Genomic DNA, 27,221 nt, shown 5'->3' on the forward strand with positions numbered 1-27,221 from the left:
GGAGGTCTATGTAACTCCCAGTGGCACAATGAGATGTAAGAGTTATTGGAAATAAACTCTAACCAACTGGTATCCACATAGCAAAAGCACATCATCACCCAATTCAGAATTGCTCTATCCTGCACACGCTGACTACCTGGAACCACCACATTAGTGACAACAGAGAGAGCTACACAGGACCTTCGATGGTACTGGATAAAACAGTATAATAATAAGGGACACAAAGTTCAGCAGGAAGAAAGCCAGAAAAAATGAAACGGAGTATCAACCCTCAGTGGCAAGCATGTCAAGAGCATCAACAAATGAGACAGCAATGTGTTTTGCTGTGAAGACATTAAACCAGTATTCAGTAGTGGCCACAAGATTCAAAATTTGATAGGATCCACTCAAGATGCTGTAAAAGTTCTCACCACTGTAGGCCTGTACGAGATATATTGAACAGGGAAGACAAGAATGCCTGTTGGTGCCTACACAGCAGAACACGAATGGTATTTTTAATTGGGGCAGCACAATAAATTGGTGACAGCAGAACACTACTGCAGTTGTGGGCAGCCTGCAAAGATTCAGGAACCCTGTGTGTAATTGTGGATGGATCGTCATAAGATAAGAAAGGCAAATAAAATCCCGTCACAGCCTAAAAACGCAATAACAGTGAGAATGGCTACAGACTCTTGACATGCTAGATTCTACCAATCCCATTAGAAGGGGGACACATGTTTTCACTGTATGACAGTATTGCCAAACATCTGTGTGACTATCTAAAGAAACTGTAGAGGTCATATTTCTGCAACACACAGCAGGATAACATGATCTTGGAAGTTTGTCACAGATTCACAACAGGATATCAATTATCAGCACACCGTGAATTCCAGGAATGTTCTACTGTATATTCCCTCCCTCCATTCTATGGCAAGCTTGTTATATTTTAGAACCAATAAAAATGTAGAACATTGAAGTTGGTGGTCTTACAATACCATTACAGATGCAACACACAGGGTGTTCGGAAAATCCATTTATAAACTACTAGGACTTGAAGAGCAGAGTGAGTATACAATATATTGAATACGAACCCATGTCCAGAAATGTACCATTTCTGTACTAGTGTCGCTTGAAAACATGTTTGTTAGGTATGTAAGTAACAGGGCAGTCATAGTAGGGGATGGTTACATGAGATCAGCTAATGCCATTAGACCTATCTGACCTAGTTTCAGCCTCACTCATGCGTCCGAGTGTTAGAACAATATTGTTGAGTAAATGTTTGCATAATACACCGACATCATCACTCTGAATGGTGAAGCTCATGGTAAAGGGAAAGCTGCTCGTCGTCTTCATACATATTGTTCCCCACAATGCCTGACTCCTCTGGATACTCTTTCCACCACAATTATGCATTGGCTTCGAGAAAGGGTACCTTCGTTATCAGTAAGCGTGACTGTGGGGCTCCAAGGAGACGCCGCATATCCTAAATGGAAGAGGTCATAATGCATCTCATTGAAGAGAACCTGTCAACGAGTACACAAACAATTTATTTGGCTATTAGTAATTGTAACTGTAAAACAAGTGATGTATTGGGTCATGCTTGTGTAGTACGCATTCCTGCCGCTAGGCATGTATAGCGCAACTCGTTGCCAGTTCGGTGTCACCTGTGTCGTCGACATGGCTTGTTTTGTTCATCTGCAGTGATTTTTTTTAGGTACTGCTGTTTTGTTCTTGTTCCCTTATTTATGATGGCAAATTTAAGTGAACAATGTTGTTGTTGTTGTGGTCTTCAGTCCTGAGACTGGTTTGATGCAGCTCTCCATGCTACTCTATCCTGTGCAAGCTTCTTCATCTCCCAGTACAGCTGTGAAATTTTGTTTTCTACTTGGTATAAATGCTGCTGAAACTGTTTTAATGTTTAAAGCAGCTTACCAAGTACACTCAAGTGTACGAGTAGTTTGCTTGATTTCAGAATGGAAACATGTCGAGTGATGCCAAGGGCATAGTACATTCAGAGTCTGTTCCCCCAGGTCAGACCGTCAATCAAACCTTTTATTTGAAAGTTTTAAGAAGATTGTGCAACAGTGTTAATCAAAAAAGACCCGATCTGTGGCAAACACGAGACTGGTTCTTCCACCACGACAACACTCCTGCACATGCAGCCATCTCTGTTAGAGATGGTTTTTGGCTAAAAATGGCATGGTTCCACTGTCCCATGCACCTTATATGCCTGACCTGGCTCCATTCTTGTTTTTCATGCATGAAAAGGGGCGTGAAGAGATTGATCTGACAACATTAAAGGAAAAAAAAGAAAAAAAGAAAAAAAGAAAAAAAAAAAAAAAAAACAAGGATGGAGCTTTCAGCCATTTCTAAAGATGACTACAAAAACTGTTTCGAACACCTTGGAGAATATTTTGAATGGGATAAGGTTATTTTGTAAATAATTTGAAACTATATAGCTTTTCAAAAATTATTCTGGTTTTTCTTTTTGAATACCACCTCATACAAGGCCTAGAAGTTTGTAATGGGAATTTCTGAACACCCTGTATAAAGGTAAGCATCTCCAGCAAAACTTGTCTACAGCCTGAAGAAGGCTGCTGCAACATAACCAGAAAGGAAGATATTTTGATATTGTAAATATTTTTTATTAGGATGTGACAGGACGTCCAGAAGGGTTCTAATGAGATGAGCACTGTGGAAAACTAGGTGTTGATACTAAATTTCTTTGATATAATACATCACTGAATACCACATATATTAAACCACTTGGATAATTCCAGTGTCACATAATTAATTATAAACATGACAGGCACTGCTAAGTTATATGATCCTGACTAATGCCTTTAAGTCTATTGCAACTACTGGAACATTACATCTATAAACACACTGGTGTTAAGTGTGTACAAAATAGTGCACTTGAGAAAATTTTTTGAAGTTTTCATATTTGGAATGGGCAATTTTTTTTTAGACAAAGGTATTTAGGTTATTCCTTTAGTATTACATTGGTGTTGGGCAGGTTCTACATTATCACCAGTCAATAAGAAGCTTTAAAATATTCTTATATGAAATTATTTATTTCTTTGGCTTCACTAGGTTATGTAATCAACACACTCTGCTACATCTAATGATATGAATCTATTGCTTGACAGGCCTTACAGGAGGTGGAAAAGAGAGAAGAAAGATGGAACAGCAATATGTGTGCATTTTCAAAATAAATTGTAGCTTTCTCGTATTACAGAAAAGTTCATAGTATATGCAAGGAAAGGAAAAAGTTAATGTAGTGTACGAAAATAAACCATGAAAATTCTAGATGATAGATTGAATGTGAAAAGTGTTGCATAATTGTAATGGCAATACTCACTCATGACCACAAATGATATTTTATTTCTGGTGACAGTCTTAGTGGACCATCTTTAGAACCATGATGGAGGTCAGGAATTACACAATGATTCAGCAAAAGTACACAATAAAGTTACTAAAGTAGAATACAAAATTTATATCCACAGGTGACATTCATACAGGGTGTTTCAAAAATGACCGGTATATTTGAAACGGCAATAAAAACTAAACGAGCAGCGATAGAAATACACCGTTTGTTGCAATATGCTTGGGACAACAGTACATTTTCAGGCAGACAAACTTTCGAAATTACAGTAGTTACAATTTTCAACAACAGATGGCGCTGCGGTCTGGGAAACTCTATAGTACGATATTTTCCACATATCCACCATGCGTAGCAATAATATGGCGTAGTCTCTGAATGAAATTACCCGAAACCTTTGACAACGTGTCTGGCGGAATGGCTTCACATGCAGATGAGATGTACTGCTTCAGCTGTTCAATTGTTTCTGGATTCTGGAGGTACACCTGGTCTTTCAAGTGTCCCCACAGAAAGAAGTCACAGGGGTTCATGTCTGGCGAATAGGGAGGCCAATCCACGCCGCCTCCTGTATGTTTCGGATAGCCCAAAGCAATCACACGATCATCGAAATATTCATTCAGGAAATTAAACACATCGGCCGTGCAATGTGGCCGGGCACCATCTTGCATAAACCACGAGGTGTTCGCAGTGTCGTCTAAGGCAGTTTGTACCGCCACAAATTCACGAAGAATGTCCAGATAGCGTGATGCAGTAATCGTTTCGGATCTGAAAAATGGGCCAATGATTCCTTTGGAAGAAATGGCGGCCCAGACCAGTACTTTTTGAGGATGCAGGGACGATGGGACTGCAACATGGGGCTTTTCGGTTCCCCATATGCGCCAGTTCTGTTTATTGACGAAGCCGTCCAGGTAAAAATAAGCTTCGTCAGTAAACCAAATGCTGCCCACATGCATATCACCGTCATCAATCCTGTGCACTAAATCGTTAGCGAATGTCTCTCATGCAGCAATGGTAGCGGCGCTGAGGGGTTGCCACGTTTGAATTTTGTATGGATAGAGGTGTAAACTCTGGCGCATGAGACAATATGTGGACGTTGGCGTCATTTAGACCGCAGCTGCAACACGGCGAACGGAAACCCGAGGCCGCTGTTGGATCACCTGCTGCACTAGCTGCGCGTTGCCCTCTGTGGTTGCCGTACGCGGTCGCCCTATCTTTCCAGCACGTTCATCCGTCACGTTCCCAGTCCATTGAAATTTTTCAAACAGATCCTTTATTGTATCGCCTTTCGGTCCTTTGGTTACATTAAACCTCCGTTGAAAACTTCGTCTTGTTGCAACAACACTGTGTTCTAGGCGGTGGAATTCCAACACCAGAAAAATCCTCTGTTCTAAGGAATAAACCATGTTGTCTACAGCACACTTGCACGTTGTGAACAGCACACGCTTACAGCAGAAAGACGACGTACAGAATGGCGCACCCACAGACTGCGTTGTCTTCTATATCTTTCACATCACTTGCAGCGCCATCTGTTGTTGAAAATTGTAACTACTGTAATTTCGAAAGTTTGTCTGCCTGAAAATGTACTGTTGTCCCAAGCATATTGCAACAAACTGTGTATTTCTATCGCTGCTCGTTTAGTTTTTATTGCCGTCTCAAATATACCGGTCATTTTTGAAACACCCTGTATATGGTGAGCAGGGGTGCTGCATATGCTGGGAGACACTAGTCATCAACTGCTCAATACCATGTGAATGCTAATTCATTGTATAAATGAGTCACCAATGGCGATAAATTTTGTATTCTACTTTTGTAATTTTACTGTGTATTGATTGCTGCATCAGGTGAATCACTATGTAATTCCTGATCTCCCTCACAGAAATTTTATACAATATTTCAGAGCCATAAACTGGTCTGGAAATTGTCTACTAAGACTGAAACCGGTCTCCTGAAATAAATCATCATTTGTGATCACAACTTATTATTTTCACTGAATTAAGATATAGACCAATGCTGTTCCTCACATGCTTTCAAAAATCATTAACATTACATAACTGCTTTAGTTGCCCTTTCTTTAGTTGCACATTTTCCATATAGTGAGCTAGAGGGGCTGGCCAGTACTTACCTCAGCTCAGTACAGCCGATAGATACACAAAACAGAACACAAAATTTTTATCCTAGCTTTCGGAACTTTGTTCCTTCGTCAGGGAGGAGAGAGGGGAAAAAAAGGAGGAGCAGGGGAAGTGGATTCAGTTACTCACAACCCAGGTTATGAAGCAACAGGGGAAAGGTAAACAGGGAGGGTATCTTATTTACTACCCTCCCTGTTTACCTTTCCCCTGTTGCTTCATAACCTGGGTTGTGAGTAACTAAATCCACTTTCCCTTCTCCCCTTTTTTTCCCTCTCTCCTCCCTGACGAAGGAACAAAGTTCCAAAAGCTAGGATAAAAATTTTCTTTTCTGTTTTGTGTATCTATTGGCTGTACTGAGTTGAGGTAAGTACTGGCCAGCCCCTCTATCTCTTTGTTAGTATTTGTTTCACATCTCTATATGAGATTTTCCATTAATCATTTTCCATATAGTCTATGATGGAAGTTGTAAATTGTAACAATGTAAAATTAAAATATTATGTACAATTAACAATGGTAAATCAGAAGTTGTGAATCACAGTATCTTATATGCAGTAATTAATTTTGGTCTATGGTGGCCATTTTCAGACTGGAGAAGAGGCAATTTACCAATTGCATTAAGCTAAAATATATAAATATGGAGCAGTCAAAGTAATAAGACAAACAAACATTGTGACTGCTTTCTATACAAATTTAAGTCTGTTGGAATGGTGCATGTGGTACTCACATTTTATACAAATAATGAGGCTTATTCAGCTTACTATTCTGAATGTACTATATTTACATACACTGGCTCAAAACCACTGGAAAATTGTATGTACTCTGGTTGAAGACATTCATAATAAACCAAAATTAATAATCTGAAATAAAATATTGTGGTCTATAGCTTAAACAAAAACATAAAAATTGGCCAGGTAAAATTAGGACACTCACACTGAGGATTCCATACAAACTTAATTGTGCATTATTATTATTATTATTATTATTATTTTTCTCAGACCTTAGGTCTGGTTAAAAATGGAAAGTGACGCGGACCTTCATCAAGCATGACTTCCTTTTAACTGTACGGTATATGTTACATTGTATTTAGGAACTTTCGGGTTATTGAACACGTATCAATAATTACGGATTTGGATGTAGCTGTATTGCATTGATGTACTGGTGGATATTGTGTGGTATGACTCCTGTAGTTGATAGTATAATCGGTATAATGTCAACTTTATCCTGATGCCACATGTCCTTGACTTCCTCAGCCAGTTGGATGTATTTTTCAATTTTTTCTCCTGTTTTCTTCTGTATATTTGTTGTATTAGGTATGGATATTTCGATTAGTTGTGTTAATTTCTTCTTTTTATTGGTGAGTATGATGTCAGGTTTGTTATGTGGTGTTGTTTTATCTGTTATAATGGTTCTGTTCCAGTATAATTTGTATTCATCATTCTCCAGTACATTTTGTGGTGCATACTTGTATGTGGGAACGTGTTGTTTTATTAGTTTATGTTTTATGGCAAGTTGTTGATGTATTATTTTTGCTAAACTCTTTGTCTTTAAATATGTCTGCTTGTGTCTGTATATGTGTGGATGGATATGTGTGTATGTGCGCGCGCGCGAGTGTATACCCGTCCTTTTTTCCCCATAAGGTAAGTCTTTCCGCTCCCGGGACTGGAATGACTCCTTACCCTCTCCCTTAAAACCCACATCCTTTCGTCTTTCCCTCTCCTTCCCTCTTTCCTGATGAGGCAACAGTTTGTTGCGAAAGCTTGAATTTTGTGTGTATGTTTGTGTTCGTTTGTGTGTCTGTCGACCTGCCAGCACTTTCATTTGGTAAGTCACATCATCTTTGTTTTTAGGTATATTTTTCCTTCATGGATTGTTAAATAATTTAGTTAGATGTGAATGTGTTGAGGTGAACTTCTTTAGCCAGGAATTTGCTATTTTATCATTTCCAGGGGCTTTCCAATTGTGTGTAGAATTAATTGCTCGGGTGACTTCATGTTGCAAAATTATCACTTCACGCATTTGTGGTATCATCTTGTATGTGTCTGTTTCTGCTTGTATCCACCGTGCATGCCTGTTATGTTGTACCGGGTTTGACCATATGTTGCTCCAGAAGTGTTCCATGTCTGTTATGTTTGGTGGATTGTCTATTTTAATGTGTGTGTTATCCATTGTTTGGTAAAATCTCTTTTGGTTTGTGATGAATGTTTGGTTTTGTTTCCTTCTATTTTCACTTTTTTTGTATCTTCTAAGTCGTTTGGCCAATGCTTGCAATTTCTGCTTTTTTTCATCTAATTGCTCTATTGCTTCTTGTTGTGAGATTTTACCTAACCTTTTTCGTTTTTTGTCTGATATTTCATTTCTTATAAATTGTGTTAGCTGTCCGATGTCTTTTCTCAGTTTTTCTATTCTGATCTGTAACCTGTGTTGCCATGCTGGTTTTGTGCGTTTCTTCTGTGTGTTGGTTTGTTCTGATCTCTGCCTAGTGTGTATATTTAGTGTAGTGAATGCTCCTATATAAACCAGTAGTTGTAACTCTTCCATAGTTGTGTTTTCATTTATTTTGTTGTGTATGATTGTGTTGATAGTTTTTATTGTTGTTTCGACTTGTGGGTTATTTGGCGGTCTATGCAAGAATGGTCTAATGTCTGTATTTGTGTCTTTGTATTCTATATATGTCAGCTGAAATTTCTCTTCTATATCTAACACATGTGTCTCTTCGTGTTCTATTTGTGCTTGTTCTGGTGGCTGTCTTAAGATTTCGTTTTCCTCTGATTGTTTAATTGATGCGTGTTGGTCTTTGTTTGTTTGCTCTGGGATGTTTGAGTCCATTACTGTGTTTTCTTCCTCTTCTGATTGCACATTATTTTGTTCCAGTATTTGTTGTACTTGTTGTTTGATGTTTTCTAATTCTGACTGGGGTATCCTGTTATTTTTTATTATTACACGGATCTGATCAGCTAGTCGTTGTTCTGTTAAAAATTTTAATTCCGGGTATCTGGTAATAAATGTTGTGTATACTTGTGATCTGTATCCAGTTGTGTTGGTTCCTAGGTTTGTTGCTTGGTAATAACAGAACATGAGGTGTCTATTAACTTCATCTGACCATCTCATCCTCTGTCTTTGTTTTCCTTCTAGGGTGGTTGCAGGAAGCATATCCTGCAAAACACCTCTATTCGGATTTAAATCCTTTTCCAGTTGGCTAGCAGTGTCGTTACCATTGTGGGCGGGCATAGGGTTCAAGCGTCGTCCCCGACCATGACGGCACTTGTCCGAGGCTTCTTTAGTTCTGTCCTGAACCAAGTAATCACACTAAAAGGGGGGTTAGCCCTATTAGTGGTTTGTTCTTTTCGTCGCCTTTTACGACTGGCAGAACATACCGGAGGCCTATTCTTTTCCCGGGCCTCCACGTTTTTTTTTTTTTTTGCCAAATTTCATGATTATACATCAAAGGGAAGTACCCTACAGGTTTTAATGAGCGAGTTTTTGAGTATCAGAATGTGTGACAAACTGCCGTATCTTTTGACTGCACAGACTTACGAGCTTCACTTCTTTAATGCCGGCAGGGAAGTTTAGACCTAAACATGTGAAATAAATTTCAATTTGTCACATCTACCCCTCCTACAAAAAAAGGTTTTTAACACTTGGTCAGATAGACAACAAAATGATCCTCTGAGTGTCCCATTTTTACAGATAGTTGCATAATTCTACAAATGCCTTCCGACTTGCTCTGAATTTTGTTGTGACTATGTTGCAACTCATGTAAAGTAAAAGTTCCCATAAGATTCAAAAAGCTCTGAAGATATTAAAACAAAACGATCTGACTTATTCTTGTTGGCCCTCATTTTATGACTAGACAATGATAAAGCATGTCTCATAACACAGCCTATCAATTTCAAAAGAAAATGTTCATTGTAATTATGATTAGAAACAGGAACTAACATTATTTTCTGAAACTGCTCTGATGCTTAATTTAATTTAACCAGTAATTCATAAATTTGCAAACAATTGCACAGCATTCTGCCTGTTTACATAAACATATATAATAATTTTCAGCTGATTGTAGTTGTTTTATAAGCAATTTGGTAGTTTAAAAATAATTTCAGTATGCTAGATGAAGTTACCTCTTTATAATCAATTTTTCCAAGTTCATTAATCCGAAAGTAAAACAGTAGGTTAGATTTCAGTTTGAACCATCGTTCTTTGAAACCTACAACATGAAAATAATTATTTTAAAAAGACTGTACATAATTACACACATTGTAATTTCACAATAAAGAGACATGTTAATACATGCACCAGAATAAATCAGCACAGTATCATAAATAACCAAAATGGAAAAGAAGGGAAGTGCAAATACTGACAAATTTTCAGCATGTGAAACAGAAACACTTTCGAATAAAATAGAGATTTTTTTTAAGTTGACACAAATGCAAGAGTTGTGGTATAATATTGCTATATCTGTGAACTGGAACACAACTGGCAACAATATTTTTATGACTGTGGACTGAATACATCATGCTCTGCAATTGGAAATTTCTTTTAACAATATGCCTCTGAATCATTAACAAACAGGACTGTAATGGACTACATGTGGCTGAATATGTTGTCCTATGAGTGGAAATGATCTGGCTTTGTTGGCCGAGAGGCCCCATTCGGGGGAGTTCGGCCGCCGTATTGCAAGTCCTTTTTAGGTGACGCCACATCAGCATCTTGCGAGTCAATTATGATGAAGGACACACAACACCCAGTTCCCTGCCGGGAATCAAACCCGAGCCCCTGGCATGGCAGGCGGTAACGCTATCCCTATGCTATGGAGGTGGATTGTCTTATGAGTAAGAAGATGCAAGTACTTGCCTTGAATATGATACCTAATACCTCCATAAAAACTAATCACATGCACAATATATGTGACCCAGTTGTGAGAACTGAAGATATTTCTTGAAGTTTCAGAATATTAGTAAAACAAACCGATGGAAAGTATATAAAAAACTATGGAAGCATTAAAAGGAGTAAACTGTCTGGCAATATACTTTGTACCACAGTGACACTGGGAAAATATTAATACATGAAAATAGTAGATTCTGCTTCCCATTCAAAACAAGTAAGTCAAATACTATCACTGATTCTTGTGTCCTACAATGTTTCAGCTATTTGTTGTCTAATTCTTTCATTCCCTTCATAAACTTTTTTCCACTCCTCAGAACAGAGTACAACTGTAACTGAAGACCAAGTATATAGAGTGTGAACAAGGGTTCACTTTGCAACGAGAGAGAGAGAGAGAGAGAGAGAGAGAGAGAGAGAGAGAGAGAGAGAGAGAGAGAGAGAGAGAACCCGTCTCATTAACAGCTGGGATACACACATTCTTAAACCTTAAACAAATATATTTTCCTGGATAAGTCAAAATTTCAATTATTACCCTCCAAAAAGTTATGTAATTGATTTTGTTTGTTTTTTCCTAGGTACATGCGAGCAGTCTTAGTACATGTTTATATCCCTGTGCCACAGTACCACAGCACACCACGAGAGGAGCCAAATCAAAATAACACTCCATTGATGAAGAAGAGTATTGCTTATTAACTTGATTTCACCAGCAGTGGAAGTGTTGCAGTTATGTGATGTCAATCCTGGTGACTTCTTTTGTTTGTTAATGGTTTGTTCCTCAATCATCTGAGTAAGTTTTCAAGATCTTCGCTGAATCTCAAACTTCAGATATTTTCACACTGGTCCCATGAACAGCATGTAAATAATTAAAAACAACCTATTCAGTGCATTCGACCGGCCAGGAAAGAGTATGAAGCTGTTCAGCTGAGCTATAATTTTCAACACATTGTTTAAAGGCCAACTTATTCCTGAACACTTCCTTTATTTGACGGTGGTTGACTATCTCTTACTGCTGATAGTGAGTACAGGAGGGGGCAGGATGGGGCCACATGCCTCCTTCCCAGTTCATTGTTTCTTGTTCCTTTTTTGTGATAAGTTAAGATAGAAGTACAATAAAATATGTCACTATCATTTCATTTCATGATTGCATAGCAGATAAATGAACTAGTGTTTAAGTTTCACTTGCTATGCAAGTAAAAGTAAATCTTTTAGTTTGTGAAAAAATTTTTAACCGGGCTGTGTTCAGGCTCACACATTCAGATATTTTTGGTAAATATCCGACAGTCAGTACACTTTTTGTTCTATGTGCCTTGTGTCCTGTTTGACATTTTTATCAGGAACTGGTGTATTTCAGTCATGATACAGCACTTTACTTCTTCTTGAAAGGCAACGTGGGTAATCCATAAGGACCAATATTACAAATGTGAAAGTAACTCTGTCTGTACATCTCTCATCTTTTCATGGTTGAAGCACTGAATCAAATCTGATTAACTTAGGTGTGGAAATAACGAACAATGAGAAAGGACATACGCTACTTAAAAAAAAAAAACAGGGAGACTTGATAAAAGTCGATAACAGTGACTCAAGGTTGCTGTAAGTTCATTGGCAATACACTCTTTTACAAAATGTTGCACAAGCAATGACATCTATGTCAAATTGGAAAGTGCATTGCTGTAGATCTCAAAAAGATCTACATAAAAGTCATTGAGAGCATATATTTATCTTTTACAGTTTACTCTTAATCACCACCATTCTCTTTTGATTGCATCCAGTGCAGCGAATCCGAAAGACATCACAAGAATGGTGACTATGGATGAACCACAAAAGATAAACATACGTTTTCACGATTTTTTTTTTTTTTGTATGGATTTTTTGAGATCTAAATTTTAGTATATCATCAAATTATGTATCACATACTGATTAAGCTGCATGTTGCTGCCAGTGAACTCGTAGTTATATAGCATATTACCTTTGAATGGCTGAACAAACTATCATCAACCATGTGTCGTGACAATTCTGATTAAACTAGCCTTAAATAAATAAAAAAATATATATTGAAACCTATGTACTCACATCAGAGTTGTGAAACCATAGGCATAGAAAGACATTAAACTTATTATATCTGACTTTGTATGATGGGGCAATGGAGGGGACAGCACACATTGCGAGCTGTGCTGCTTACTCATCATAACAATACTAATAATAAGCGAACAAAACTGTGGGTAAAGCCTACTTCAATATATAAATAGATATCATCACCAATCGATGGATAATTTTTGTAAATGTTTGCAGATTGCACTCTGTTTAGGTAGAAACATACAACTATGCTTTGAACAGACCAACAGACCCAATATTCAGACAGTCAATAGCAGAGTATTACTGTCTGTCAGTGTTTATAGATTTTCCTTGAGCATTTGTTAAATGATACATTGTTAAGGCTCCCCAGAACTCAGCTACAAAAATCTGCCATGTACCAAAACTGCCATCACAAACTTTAGTCATAAAGATACAGAACATGTTTGCAAAGTGTTTTTTTTTAGAAACAGGGTGAAAATACGAAAAGCCTCCAGGAAAAAAAAAGAAAGAAAGAGAGAGAGCACTGTCAAATATTACAAATTACAAGATTGTGTCAGTTGCTGCGTACAAGTCTTGTAACAACCAGCACAGCAGAGAGATCTTTCTCAACTTTACACCATCAGAAGGTATATCCTTGCAGCTGGATGATAGAAGATCATCTAATTGGACTGACCCTGATGCATATCCATCAAGATATTGCATCAGTGATGAACTTTGATGAATGGTTGGATATAGAGGAGGAAACTCACTGCACATGTAATCCTTATCCTTGTACTCCCCCCCCCCCCCAAAAAAAAAAAAAAAGAATCTCTATCTGTCCCTGCAGACTCCTGTTAATAGTCATGACTCTTAGCTAAATGTCAATAACAAGGGTTAGAAAGAGTAGGTCGCTTAAGTAATCAAGCAAAAAATATCTCTCTTCAGTATCCCTTTCTTCTTGGGGATGTTTTATCTGCTTCCACTAATAACAATCTGCCTCTTCAGCTCTTTCCATGATAATCTCCTCAAACTTCACATGAACACAACCAATAAATTTCTCATTTTATTGTGGTCCACAAACATTTGAACATGATATGCACTGTGATCTTCTGCCCGTCTTCCTTATTGCTCAATATCATGATCATCTTTCTAAAATTCATTCAGCTCATTACCATATTCTTAATTTGTTTCCCTAATCTTATAAGAGTCACTGGTGCTGAAAAGCATGTTCTGTAGCAAAATGCAAGGCTAACAGGTCATGTAAAATAGTCTGTTTCCCATCACACTATTGTATATTCTAGTCCAGTTATACGAAAATATAGGGATGGCTGAGGTTGCAGCATTTATACTCTCTTTGCTTCGGTATGAACTTTACCATACCCATTTCTATTTACATGTACTTTCTGTAATTTTACAGAGACTTACTGAACATGCATAAGACCTAAACAGCCCTGCATTTCTCTTTGTATTTTTAGAGTTCAGCTCTTATACTCTGGTCAAATTCCAAAAACACCACATAAGTGGGCCTGACATGGTTTAAATGTTTTTTACTGTCAAGCACTGTACAGATTAGGTCCTTAGAACCCCAACAATTAATATCATACTGTGTTTGTGTCAATGTAACCTCTATTATTTTTTTCAGTATCAAGTACAAACTATGAAAATTGCATCTGGAAAGACAAACGTAAGAAAAACAACATTTAACCCACAGATTAGGTACGTGAGAGTACATAGATCAATGCAGAACTCATCTTCACCTATGAATTCTGTACGTTTAATGTCCTCACTTGCTGCAATGAGAGACCCTAAACATTTGGGCGTGGAAAAAGAGAGGGTGTAGTTATGTTCACGGAAAATTTCCTCTGCTTGAGTGTTTACAAACAGTGGTTGCCCACTAACTATATCCCAGACATATTCTATGGATGATCTGTTAAGTAACCACGCAAGCAACAAAAGCGGGGGAATTCACTGTTCATTAGCTCCCGTTCTGTGGCTTAGGGAAGGGTAAAAAGAAAACCAAATTGGAAATCAGCAGCAATGGGAGCGGAACTCAAAAAGTGGGGAAATTAAAAAACAGGAGGAGGGGTTATTTGCCCCAAAAAAGAGCTTCAAATGACCGACGTCATCTGACACTGATAAACTTGAGGACGCGATCAGCTGAGAGCGTTTCATCTGCTAAACTGGAAGATATATCAGGCGACAGCTGTAAATGGGCGAATAGCGGAGTAAAATAGGGGCACTGAAATAAAAGGTGATGCACCGTCCACAGTTGAGAGCAGTGGGAAAAAAGCAGGGGAGGATCGCCACTTAAAAGATGTCGATGGCTAAAAGGACAGTGCCCTATCTGGAGTCTAGTTAAAATTATCTCCTCCCGACGACCAGTTCGGTAGAAAGAGGTCCAAGCACAGGAAAGAGCTTTCACGTCCTGCAATTTATTATTGGGAAGTGTAGACCAATGTGCGTGCCATAAAAGAACAATGCAACAATATAAAACACTCTGTAGATCAGCGAAGGGAACCATGCGAACAGCAGGCTGAGGAAGAGAGACTGCAGCCTTGGCCGCTATATCAGCCACCTCATTTTCACGGATACCAATGTGTCCTGGGATCCAGAAGAATGCCACAGAGACACCCCCCCCCCCTCCCCAAGTGGAGTAAGTGGAGGCAGTCCTGAATCTGGTGGATCAGAGGGTGGACAGGGTAAAGAGTTTGGAGACTGAAGAGAGAGCAGAGCGAATCTGAGCATATAATATACTGTATCCGCTGATAGCAACGGATGTATTGGACAGCCTGGAGAACAGCATAAAGCTCCGCAGTAAAAACTGAACACTGGTTAGGAAACCGAAATCTATTAGGGGTGTCGCCAACAATGTAGGCACTCCCAACACCAAATGGTATTTTTGAGCAGTCAGCGTAAATAAATGTGGCATCCTCCATTTGTGCGCACAGAGCAGCAAATGTTCGACGATAAATGAGAGAAGGGGTACCATCCTTGGGAAGCTGACAAAGGTCATGGAGCAGGCAGGTCCGGGGGCAGAGCCAAGGCGGTGCTGTACCCCCAGTTGTCAAGAAAGTTTTAGGAAAGTGGAAGGAAAGAACGTTGTAGTTGACGGATGTGGACTCCTGATGGTAGTAGAGAGGAAGGGCGGTCGGCATACCCTAAATCCAAGGAGGTGTCGAAAAAAAGGTCTTGGGCCAGATTAGCACGCATGGAAGACAGATGGCTAGCATAACGACTCAGAAGGACAGCTCACCGATTGGGCAGCAGAGGTTCAGCAGTCTCAGCATAAAGGCTTTCCCCAGGGCTTGTGTAAAAAGCTCCAGACGCTACACGCAATCCATGGAGTTGGATGGAGTCGAGGCGCCAAAGAATAGATGGCCAAGCAGAGGAGTAAACTATGCTTCCACAGTCCAATTTTGAGCCATGTTTGACCTCTGCTTAAGACAGTATTACTTCTCAGGACACATATTTGTTGAAAGCACCGATGATGGCTGTTAATCAGTTGAAATCGATTTGCAAAAGTGAATAAATAAAACATGATTTTGTGACTGGTTGCTGCATATTTGGTAATTTTATGGTTTATGGTCACTGCACAACTTGGGAACCACATGGAGCCCACCATTCTTAAGGATACATAGTATTGCAGTATTCAGTAAAGGTCCCAGGGCTGGATTGGTAACACCTGTAATGTGGAGCCAGTGCAATTTATGTGGACACTCCACCCTGTGCACTGAGTTGCATAATGTAGTGTGCCATGTACACCACAGAAAGGGGCACTACACTAGCCAAGTGGTGATGGAAACCTTGTGTTCCCCAAATAATGTTTTACGGATATGCTGAGTAGCTTTAATGGTGGTCTTCTTTTTCTTTCTCCCTCCTCCCCCCCCCCCCCCCCCCTCTCTCTCTCTCTCTCTCTCTCTCTCTCTCTCTATATATATATATATATATATATATAAACAAAGATGATGTGACTTACCAAATGAAAGTGCTGGCAGGTCGACAGACACACAAACAAACACAAACATACACACAAAATTCAAGCTTTCGCAACAAACTGTTGCCTCATCAGGAAAGAGGGAAGGAGAGGGAAAGACGAAAGGATGTGGGTTTTAAGGGAGAGGGTAAGGAGTCATTCCAGTCCCGGGAGCGGAAAGACTTACCTTAGGGGGAAAAAAGGACGGGTACACACTCGCGCACACACACACATATCCATCCACACATATACAGACACAAGCAGACATATTTCATATATATATATATATATATATATAAATCTCTTTTTTAAGGACAGAATGGAGTGAACATTTTAGGACAATTAAGGATGATTTGAGCAACATGCATACCAGTATTTAAGGGCAGCTAACCTGTAGGACTTAGACTATAAGTCAGGAATATTACAATATGTAATTTGGAAATAATGTAACCCCCAGAGACATAGTTAATGGGTACTAGTCAGTTTCATAAGTTTAAGCAGAGGTATGGCGCCATATGGCTGCTAGGGTTTACAGTCTTCACATCATGTGGCATTGTCTCAAAATTGCAAAAGCCTCGAGATACCATGCAGATGAGATACGGTCATTAGAACGACGTCATAAATTAAACTCTTACGGGTTTTATAGGATTATTGGATAGCACAAGTGAAGCTGGTATAGTGCCTGTAGTTGGGTCAGAATATTGTAGAGAAAATTGGGGTCAATGGATGAATCCCTCAATGTGCGAGGAGTTAATAATGAATTTAAAAAAGGGCTCCTGTGTCTTAATGTCTCAAAAACATGATACTGGACTAATTGCGCAACCGTGATGTGGATTGACTGCCATCTTACTCAGTTTTGTCACTGTGTTTGCTTGATGTCTCCATTACATCTGCCTGCATTTGTGGTCTGGACTATCTTCACACATAACATTGTTGTGATCTCCACTGACCAGAAATTATGAATAGCTCTGTTTACAAAGGACATGTGAACACATTCGCCAGTGCACACAGTATTTTCGAACACATTACATTCTATCCTAGTCTACAGTGGTGCCTACATACACTGCATGGCAATAAAGTGAAGCACTGAGAAGTGTTGAAGAACTGAAATTAAACATCACAGTTAGAGAAATCACGCGTCATTATTTCATTGATTACAAAACTTGGCAGTAGGGGCCCACTTATCAGTATAATGTTCCACACCATCTGGCTTGCATTCATGCACTGATTTGGTTGGAAACAGTGTCAAAGCCACTGTATACTCTCCTGAGCCAATATGGCCCACCACTGTTATAACTGGTCCTCGATGTCTTTGTGTATGTCAGGAGGTGTTCACTTGCACCTGAGCTGTTCTGTGTTTGTATGTAGGTGAGGGAGACAGGAGTCCAGCAAACTAATCAACAAATATAACAATTCTGTATTATTCCATTAAACTCCAACAATAAAGTCTTGTCCCTCATGTCAGGCATGACATGGTGTTGTCCCCATGTGAGTGCACCAGACAAAAATTCTCCTCCCAAGTCTGAAATAAAGATTTATTGAATAACCATCTATTTGTCTCCATATTTCCTTTTGATATTCTCACTCAGTTCAGAATCTTGCTCTAATGACATACAGACACACATTTTTTAGGTCCAGTTTTGCAACTGTCATTCCACTTTATGGGAGGGAGTGGGTTTCATGGTGGATTCCTAGCACTGTGATCATATTTACATAAATCTACTCCTTCCCATATTGCCTTCTGCCACTTTATAATTACTATGTATATCTGATACACATGAACTAGAACACATGTACTGTGGGCTCAGCCAATCATTAACCTATGAGGAAAAACATCTGACCTATGTGAACTGAATATTATGTGCACTGCACTGCTGTTTGGCGATACGGGTTTGCATGAATTCTGCAGTTTGCACACTGTCCCCCAAAAACTTAACATTAATTTGATCAACTAGTGGAAGCTGAAAACTACGTGATGAGTTTAGCTTCCATTCAGCAAAAACACATTTGCTTTAAACCAATAGAATGCTTCAGCCAATGTCTGCAACAAAAGTTTTAACGCTACTGATATCCTTGCTAATGTGGATTGTTTACATACAGTACTGTATTGGATTTAATAAATGATTGTAGCTAATTAATTATTGTTAGGAACAAGAGGATGCCCAGTACAGGTCCCTGTGGAAAAGTTACCTTAACTTGTTCAATGTTGGACATTTCTTTGTCAACACAGACAACTTGATTATTGTTCAGTAGATAAGATTTTAGTAGTTTGAGGCTGTTGTCAAACACCACATAAGTATTTTTGTTCCCCTTCAAGAAGTGTGTATGCTCTATATAATCAAAATCTTTCCTTAGATCACAAAAAATGACCTCAGAAAAGCCTTTGCCTTTAAACACTTGAAAAATGTATTTGAATACCAAGACTACAGCATCCTCAATTGATAAGTTTTCCCTAAAAACATATTGTGATCCATTAATTATGCCTACATTTCCACAGCAAACAAATAACTGTTGGTAAATTATACATTTCAAACCTTTAGAAAAAGCTAGGACTACAGAATAAATTCAAAAAGCATCTATCTCCCTTTTTATATACTCCCTAGACACTTTACACTTCTAAGGAAAATATCCCTCTGATATAGTTTGTTTATACAATACATTAATAGGTACAAAATGCAATCTATTACTGTCTCCAGTACACTGCTAGTTATCTATACCTATACTCTGCAAACCACAATTAAGTGCATGGCAGAGTGCACATCCTATTGTACCAGGTAGTAGGGTTTCTTCCAGTTCCATTCACATAAAGAATGAGGAAAAAATGATTGAAGGCTTCTGTGTGTGCTGTAATTATTGTCATCTTCTCCTCATAATTCCTACATGTTCTACATATATATCTGCACTGTCTACTGATATTAACTGCTTTATTATTCTTAGACTGAAAGCAGGCAAACAAAACATACTGTACTTGGACTTGTTAATCATCTACAAACAATTTTGAAAGTAACACTGAAAACTGACATGAGGTTTGATAATAGTACTTCCAACTTAAACACATTTAGGCTAATTAAAAAAAGAACATTTAATTTTTGGGGAGAGCAATCAATTTTGTTGTTTCTTGTATCTTTAGCAACACTATTAGCCTTCACACAGTTTTGCACTTTTTGGTGGACTTCTCAACATTACTGAGGTCGCATGCATTTTTGGCTTCCACACTGGCTTTTTTTTTTAATACTAATTCCTACAGTTAACATGTGCTGATATGGAATGGTCAGTCTGACTATTACACATATTGTACAATATTGCTTGGTTTTTCAAATTAGTGAATTGCTTAGCATACCATAGATTTTGTCTGTTTGGAACATTGGTTTGTCAGTTACTTTGCATTTATTTATTGAAATATTTTAATTAAATTGTGTCAAACATGCTTTAACAAACCCATCAAATATTATCTTTGATGGCAAAGCATTACTTAGTGTACTGTTTGTCATCATAACGCTTGCCAAACAGTACTGTCAGCAACAGCCTTACAAAACATGATAATTTTATCATCTTTGACAAGTGTTGTGATGACCACTTACTCATATCAAAAAGAAACCTACCTGTATAATTTATACAGAATTATGATAAGAGAATGGAAACAACACACTTCTCTTCTGTAGTTTTAAAATTGTCGCAATATGCTCCATCTCTTGTGGACCTGTTATTGACAGATCGTGTAAATTGCACTGCCTTAGGGTTTTCAGTAAAGTGACACTACGTTTGTATGTTGTTACATCATAAAAAATTATCTACATTCATGAGAATGACTGAGAAACTGTTTAACATAGATTGCCGGAAATACGGAAGCGTCCGATCCCACCCGTCTGCTTTGACCCATGACGTCACAAATATGGCGGAAACAAAAACAAACACACACACTTTCCACAAGAAGCCTCATGACACTAACGGGACAAGCGCGGGAAATGGGGTGTTTTGGGTGGGGGGGGGGGGGGCAAACTAAATATAAACAAATTTAGACGCCTTGCGTAGCTACAACGTGTAAGTGAAGACAGCCATGCATGAATACCCACCCACCTCCCCTGGGGTCGTAACCCCTGCAACCCATAGAAGATAAAGATGTGTCAGTAGGTGATTAGTGTTTTTTGTCTTTTAAAAAAAAAAAAAATCTCACGGGATAGAACGAACAGATCAGAAAGATAAATATAATAAACTGAAACAGAAATTCGAGGAAACAGATAATTAAAATAAGTAATAAGTGTTATTAAATTTTAAAAAAATCTCACGAGATAGAACGAACAGATCAGAAAAGTAAATAAAATAAGATAAAACAGAACTGGAGACAGCCACACTCAAACCAAACTCCGCGCCGTCATGACGTCACACACCCTTACGTCACGGGTCAAAGCTGACGCGTAGGATCGGACGCTTCTGTCGACCCATTGGAAATACGGAAGCGTCCGATCCCACCCGTCTGCTTTGACCCATGACGTCACAAATATGGCGGAAACAAAAACAAACACACACACTTTCCACAAGAAGCCTCATGACACTAACGGGGCAATGGGGTGTTTTGGGTGGGGGGGGCAAACTAAATATAAACAAATTTAGCCGCCTTGCGTAGCTATGGGACTAAAAATGCTTTACACTACTTACCTTAAGGGCTTCTCTCGACTAATGTAGCAGTTATTGGTAGGAATATATCAAAGTACTACTCTGATGTTTAATTTTATCCACCTTAAAATTGCAAACAATTTCTAATTCAGATGATGTCTGTTAGTAATCTATTTTGTACATATTATTTATTAACAGCATGTACTTCTGAAGCGGTGACTGAAGCCTAGTAACAGTAACTGTTATTGATATGATTAATACTAACGTGATTAGTACTAATACAATTGCCGCAGCTTGCCCACAGTTTATTACAGTTATTTGTAACAAAAAACATGTTACCACATATTATCATTGGGTAGCAGTTTGAAATCAACGAGCGTATTATTGCTGCATATAACACGTATATCTGTCAGTGAAGTTATACACACCTGATTGATTAAAATTGCCGGTCGTCGCACGACGATGATTGAGTCTACCTTCTAATTCCGCTGGTCCTGTTCCAACATCAACTAACTCTTTGTCGTTAAACCGCATAATACAAGTTAATGACGCACTAACGTAAGGAGTTATCGTGCCCAATATTCGGTTGGCTTTATAAACTGTCACACAGAACTGCTACTTAACTCTCCATTCCCTATCATAAAATTTTCGCGAGTAAACATCTTCACTTTGCAACACTGCAGATGGGTTTCTAACGCAAAACTGACATCGCAGTTATCAGCGACGCCCTCCTAACCACAAACTCTTGACATATTACGTAATTACAGTTGTGATAAGATGGGGAGATTAAAAATGTGTATCACGCAGCCATGTCTTTCCCTACTTTTATCTTCAAAATGTCATTCAACAAAATTTTCTCCCTCCTGATGTTAATTTAACTACTTTGCACTTAGTGGTTAGTGCTTTGTTCTATTATCTTTGATTCGTGCTGAGACAGAAGAAAAAAACAAACACAGCCCTGGTAATTAGGCCATTTACAGTGGGACAACTTATTTTACTATTTCGTCAATACACAATAGCATGATACTTGCAATAATCAGCATTTTTCACCTATACACAACAGTATGATATTTGAAACAATCAATATTTTTTAGTGCTCAAGAAAATAAGCTACATATGTTACGTTCCTTACATTTGAAAAGGTGAACTGTGGATGCTTGACTCGTCGTATTAATATGGCCTAAAAAGAAAGAATCCACAGCAAAATAAATACAATAAAGTAATTTCTATTTCTGTACAACATAATATGTTATGAAGTTCTATTATTCCAACGATATTGTAGAAATGCAATGGCGCTCTGAAACGTAGGCTCATATTTCCAGAGAGTCTGAGTTTTAAGCTGTTTACGTTTGCGTCAGAAGTTATAACATGTAACAATTGTAATTAGCCGTGGAAGCTACCCTCTTTTCAAATTGCCCGCCCATAGTTACGCTTCTTTTACCTGCGATCATGCACTGAAGTGCATTGGATTTAGTTAGGGTCGGTGGCCGCTATTTCTTCGCCGGAACGAAATAAAGGATATTACTTTTATGTGCTTTGACTTCAGGATCAAGCCATTTTTTAGAGTTCCGTTATTTGTGGACCTAATGATTTCAAGTTTTCGTAAATTGTGCTTGTGACTTCCTGCCAAATTTGAAAGTGGAGATTGTACTGTGTGTTTATGATCTTTGGTATAACTGTCATTTTGATCTGCAGCAGTTCATAGTTGCTGAGGCACATTGAAACCGGTGAAGTGGTGATGTGAATGTAGTTTTAAAATAAGCGTAGTGGCATATACTCTGTGAAAATGGAAGACGAACTATATGGAATTAGTGCTGGCACTGCTGTTGACATTCAGCGAACTGATGGTGAGTGTTATTTGTGTCCAGTAATAATATACTAGACGCAACATGCTTTACGAAGAATGCATCTTCCTACAGAGCTGAAAGAAGTCTTCTTACTAGAGTGTTCCTTACTCTTTTTTTCTGGCTTTACACTACCTTCAAGTATAATATATATTAATTACATAATTTTCTTGTTTATAGTTGCAAAGCAAAGGGGCCCAAATATGAAATTTAGGCTCAAGACAATTCAGTAACCATTTTTTCTATGACATTCATTCCAGAATGTCATATTATGCTTCCTTGCGAATGTGTTGGAACTGGAATTTCAGTTCCGTATGGTCTCTGTGCCCAAAGGTATAGATTTTGTTTTTGGGCAGTGTGAAGTGACGAATCACGGTTTTCCAGAGTGACATTTCAAATATTAATAAAAAGGGTGAAATTAATCGCACATCCTTCTGATGGGCAAGATAGATAACTGCTGCGATCAGAATATTCGACGCGATTTGGTTAAGAATTAAAGAGCCCAAGTGTATATACAATTCAAAGCTTTTTGTTCCATTTTTGCTGGAAACTATTTCTCCCGAAAGTCAGGAAAATGTGCGAAGTACAAGAATTTTTGCATTGTAACAGTTCAATGAAATAAATAAAACATGTTTGCCTTGTACAAGTGACTCATCGAGTAAACTCTGTACTATAAAAGGTTTCCTGTTATATCCTGAAGCACTCAAATTTATCCTTGTAGTGCACCTGTTAATTCCATTTCGGGTAGGAATTTAAGAAAGAGTTGCTGTTCATTTCGCACGCCATTGAAATAATATACATTGGAACGAATGATTTCTGTGCTAAAGAGAACGTGAGTGATTTAGATATTTGTTTGGTATCACTAACCGTTTAAGTACGTTAGCAACCAATTTTCATTCATGTTATGGGAAAAGTGACGCTTCCTGTCATACTTAAAACTTCAGTAGGCCTACAGCATCCTTTGAAAAAGTAACAGAGATCTGAATAACTTCAGTGTGTAGGGTCTTAGAGTTTTGTTGTTAATTTAATAAATTTATTTTTTCATGACGCATAGGCCTACTTTTCATGTGCTTCGTAACGGACTCTAAACTTGTGTCTTCGGGATATAACCGCACCTGTGCCGTTATACTTCAGTCCCTAAAGATCCCGTGTTGTCTTTTTTTTCTGAAGTAACTTGTATATAATGTGTATCAGTTTGGTATGGATATAGTAAGGCTTCTACTTCGCTAACTATATTTTAATTAGATATCAAAATTTCGCGGCCCTTCCTTCATAATATAGTATGAATTGGCCGCCTCACCAGTCACTAATATTTAACGAAGTGCTTGTCTATAAGCGCTGGCTTGGATGACAGCCCTTGGGTGCTCCTCAGCTTTGTTTATATTTGTATCTGGGTACTGTAATTTAAAGGTTTCTAACGTCGATCTTAAGTTGTGCTTGTGGCGGTGGTATAGTGGATGTTTTCTCCCTGTTGCCTGTGCAATTGAATATGGAGGGTGGGCAAATTTTTAAGAAAAGAAACTGGGCTCAAATGTGATATCACCGCCGCCCTCCCACCTCCCCTGAAGTCTTGGCTGTGGTGGCAGTCTGATCTGTACCGTAGCCTGAGGACTAGGTTAGGTTGAACGGTGGTATTTTGGTTGAGAATGCCAAATAAAACTAATGGTAATAGATTTACGCGTAGCGCAGCTGATTATTTACGTTTGCACCATATTTGAACACGACGTGCTTTCCATTTGATAGGTAAACTGCAACGTGAATCCAGAAAACGTATATTATGTTATGGACAAGTATCAGACGAGTATTTTGATAAAAGTTATGCACATATATCGTAAATGATCTACGGAACGTGAAAGAGAGGTCTACTGCTCTGTACGTCTGTTAACAGTTCTCTGGTTAGGGTGTGATCGAAAATACCTGTGCTGAATGGACGGGAGGCGGCGCAAGTCGAGTCTTCCATCGTAATTCACTAGTTATACTTCAGAAATGACGCGTAGGGGTGGACTGTTCTCGGTGCGATATGGTTAAAAATCCTCTGCCTCTCTTCCCATTACAGTTTCCGCTGTTCCTTAAGGACTTAAGTCCTCTCCCGTCTTTTGCTATTGTACCTTTCAATAGGATATGGTCATTTTACTTTCACGTTCAACACGAGCTTTTGTTGTTTGTAATGCTGTAATGATCGTGGACTCTTTTACAGACTTTCTGCGTTCAACTGATTTAGGCCCAATGCTTTCGTCGCCAACGGAACGTTAAAATTTCATTTGATGTTGATCGTAGATTAAAGTACATGTTGTAATATTGTCGGTAACTTGAAGAGGCGAAAAAGGCATTGATCAGGCGGTAAAGCTGTAAATTTATTTGCATAACGAGAATAAAACTTCCAAACCATGTGTTAAGTGAAACTATGTTGAAAAAATAGTGCAGAGTGGTAACTAAAACTGAATCGTTATTCTGACCTCTGCTGCTTAGTCACAATTATGTTCTGTGCTAAGTTGTGGAAGAGGTAAAGATCAGTAACGAGATCAGTAAATTTGCCTTTTCCATCGAGCGGTTGCCTCGGGATGTTGGTGTAATTTGTAAGGCACTGACCTTTCATGGCTAATGGAAAAAATTTAGATGTGTCTGATCATCTCTGCAGTCGTCGCTGTCTGAAAGAAGCTATATAAAAATTGAATTTCTGGGGTTTAAGACAGATCGGTGGTTTGGTCTCCTATAATCCTTTGATTTTATTATAATTATGTAAAGTTTACAATTTTACGTTATTGTTCCAGCTTGCATCCAAATTGTCATGGAGTGGATCGTTGAGATCTGTTCAGTAAATGCACTTAGTTACTGTAACACTGTCCATGAAATGAGGGCGGAAACGCGAGATGTGCTCCACAGCGTGAAAGTAAAAAGCATCACGCCAGTGATGACTTGTTAAACAATCCCGCCCGCCACTGGCAAGAGAGGATAACTATGCTGTTAAAACCTACCAGAAAATATAAACTGCTTCGTTAATGAGTAAGCTGTCGAGACATCAATACTAATTTTCTTCAAAGAATAACTCTTGACCTGTTTCATAAATTCCACGTCAAGAAATTAAAATCCCTGTATATCACGTTTTATAGTACCCTGCAGCTGTATTTTATAAAATATTCTTTCAGATACCAATTACGGGATTTTGTGTGTGATTATGTCTTTGATTTTAGCGACTGTAGCTGTTGGCGTAACTTTTAATTTAGTAATATTCTGATCGCTCTTCTAACAAGAATAGCTTAGGAAGAAAAATTTCGTGCTGTGTCTTGCACAAACCCTGTGATTGGCCATGGTTACTGCGTACATTGAGCAGTGTTTGAGATTTGTTTGTATTGTTTCTTTTTTTATTTTGGAGGCAATCCTGCGATTCAGTGGTAAATGTACATTCCAGCAAGACGGATATTAAACTATATGTAGCAGTACAAACCGTATAGATACCATGAACTGTGGGAGCTGGGATCCACTCCCCTAGGGACGGTTTCTTTTTAAGTTCTTACTGCTGGATTTGGCGTGTTCTGACGCCGCGTGAGTAGATGGTAATCGCATGTGTTACGGCAGCCCTCACTGTGCACGCTTTCGTGATGGATTGCAAACGTTCGTCCGTTTTGTGCGTCAACGTGGCTGATGCATACATCGATGACGACACTCCTTCAGGCTTCTTAAGTACCTCAAAGTTGTGTAAACACTGCTGCTTCTAATCATGCTGTACCTTCGAGATAGCATGCAGAATATATAAAAGATTGGTCATCTGGTAGCACATTGTAATTTTCTGTCTATGGCTAAAGGCTTAGTTCGTATTGCTTCCGCAAGTCACTGACACCTTTCCGACTGAGATGATTTATTGTGGCTCTTGAGGACAACAATAATGGTAATTCAAATTAGGTGGATGCATCAATTGACTGTTTAAAAGCTCTCAGCATCTGGCATATTACTTTGAATATACGCCTTGAAAACCCACCACTGCAACTGCGTAGTGATTCATAATTTTTGCGTAAAAACGCGACATAATGTTTAAATTATGCTGCAGAGAGCAAATTCTTCTTGTCATCGGGCGAGTACTTGTTCTATGCACAAGGCAGCCACAAACATTTAACTATGATATTCGGAAAATGTGAACGAAAACCCACATGTGCCGTTGAGATTCCATTCTCCCCTTACAGTCAACCTTAGCCAAGTGCACATCTAATGCACTGGGTCCAGACAAGCACGGACATAGTATTCAGTTAACATTTACTGTCACTGCACACAGAATGTGTAATCGAATAGAGTAAGAGTATCGTGGCGTAAGCGGCGTATTATTCTATTATTACCTGCCTTTGTTGCTATATTCTCTACTGAAGACTTTTTGA

At 38.6% G+C, this 27,221-nt stretch overlaps 2 protein-coding genes across 4 annotated transcripts in view; one reads left to right on the forward strand and one right to left on the reverse strand.

The window, feature by feature from the left end:
* Window positions 1-21,924, reverse strand: part of LOC126188836 (pleckstrin homology domain-containing family J member 1-like) — a 75,308-nt gene extending 53,384 nt beyond the window's left edge. Inside the window, exons 1-2 of the mRNA XM_049930453.1 lie at window positions 21,439-21,924; window positions 9,609-9,694 (exon numbers count right to left, since the gene is read on the reverse strand). Of these exons, the coding sequence (XP_049786410.1) occupies window positions 9,609-9,694; window positions 21,439-21,544 (192 nt within the window). The 5' untranslated portion in view covers window positions 21,545-21,924. The remainder of the gene's footprint in view (window positions 1-9,608; window positions 9,695-21,438) is intronic.
* Window positions 21,925-22,490: 566 nt separating this feature from the next.
* Window positions 22,491-27,221, forward strand: part of LOC126187668 (kinesin-like protein Klp10A) — a 318,100-nt gene continuing 313,369 nt past the window's right edge. Inside the window, exon 1 of one of the 3 annotated variants that reach the window (XM_049928898.1) lies at window positions 22,491-22,857. In XM_049928898.1, coding sequence (XP_049784855.1) covers window positions 22,797-22,857 — 61 coding nt within the window. In that variant the 5' untranslated portion in view covers window positions 22,491-22,796. The remainder of the gene's footprint in view (window positions 22,858-27,221) is intronic. The other 2 variants (XM_049928900.1, XM_049928899.1) reach the window with 2 other exon arrangements.

This window comes from Schistocerca cancellata, chromosome 5 (assembly GCF_023864275.1).
Source record: "Schistocerca cancellata isolate TAMUIC-IGC-003103 chromosome 5, iqSchCanc2.1, whole genome shotgun sequence".
NCBI lineage: Eukaryota > Metazoa > Arthropoda > Insecta > Orthoptera > Acrididae > Schistocerca > Schistocerca cancellata.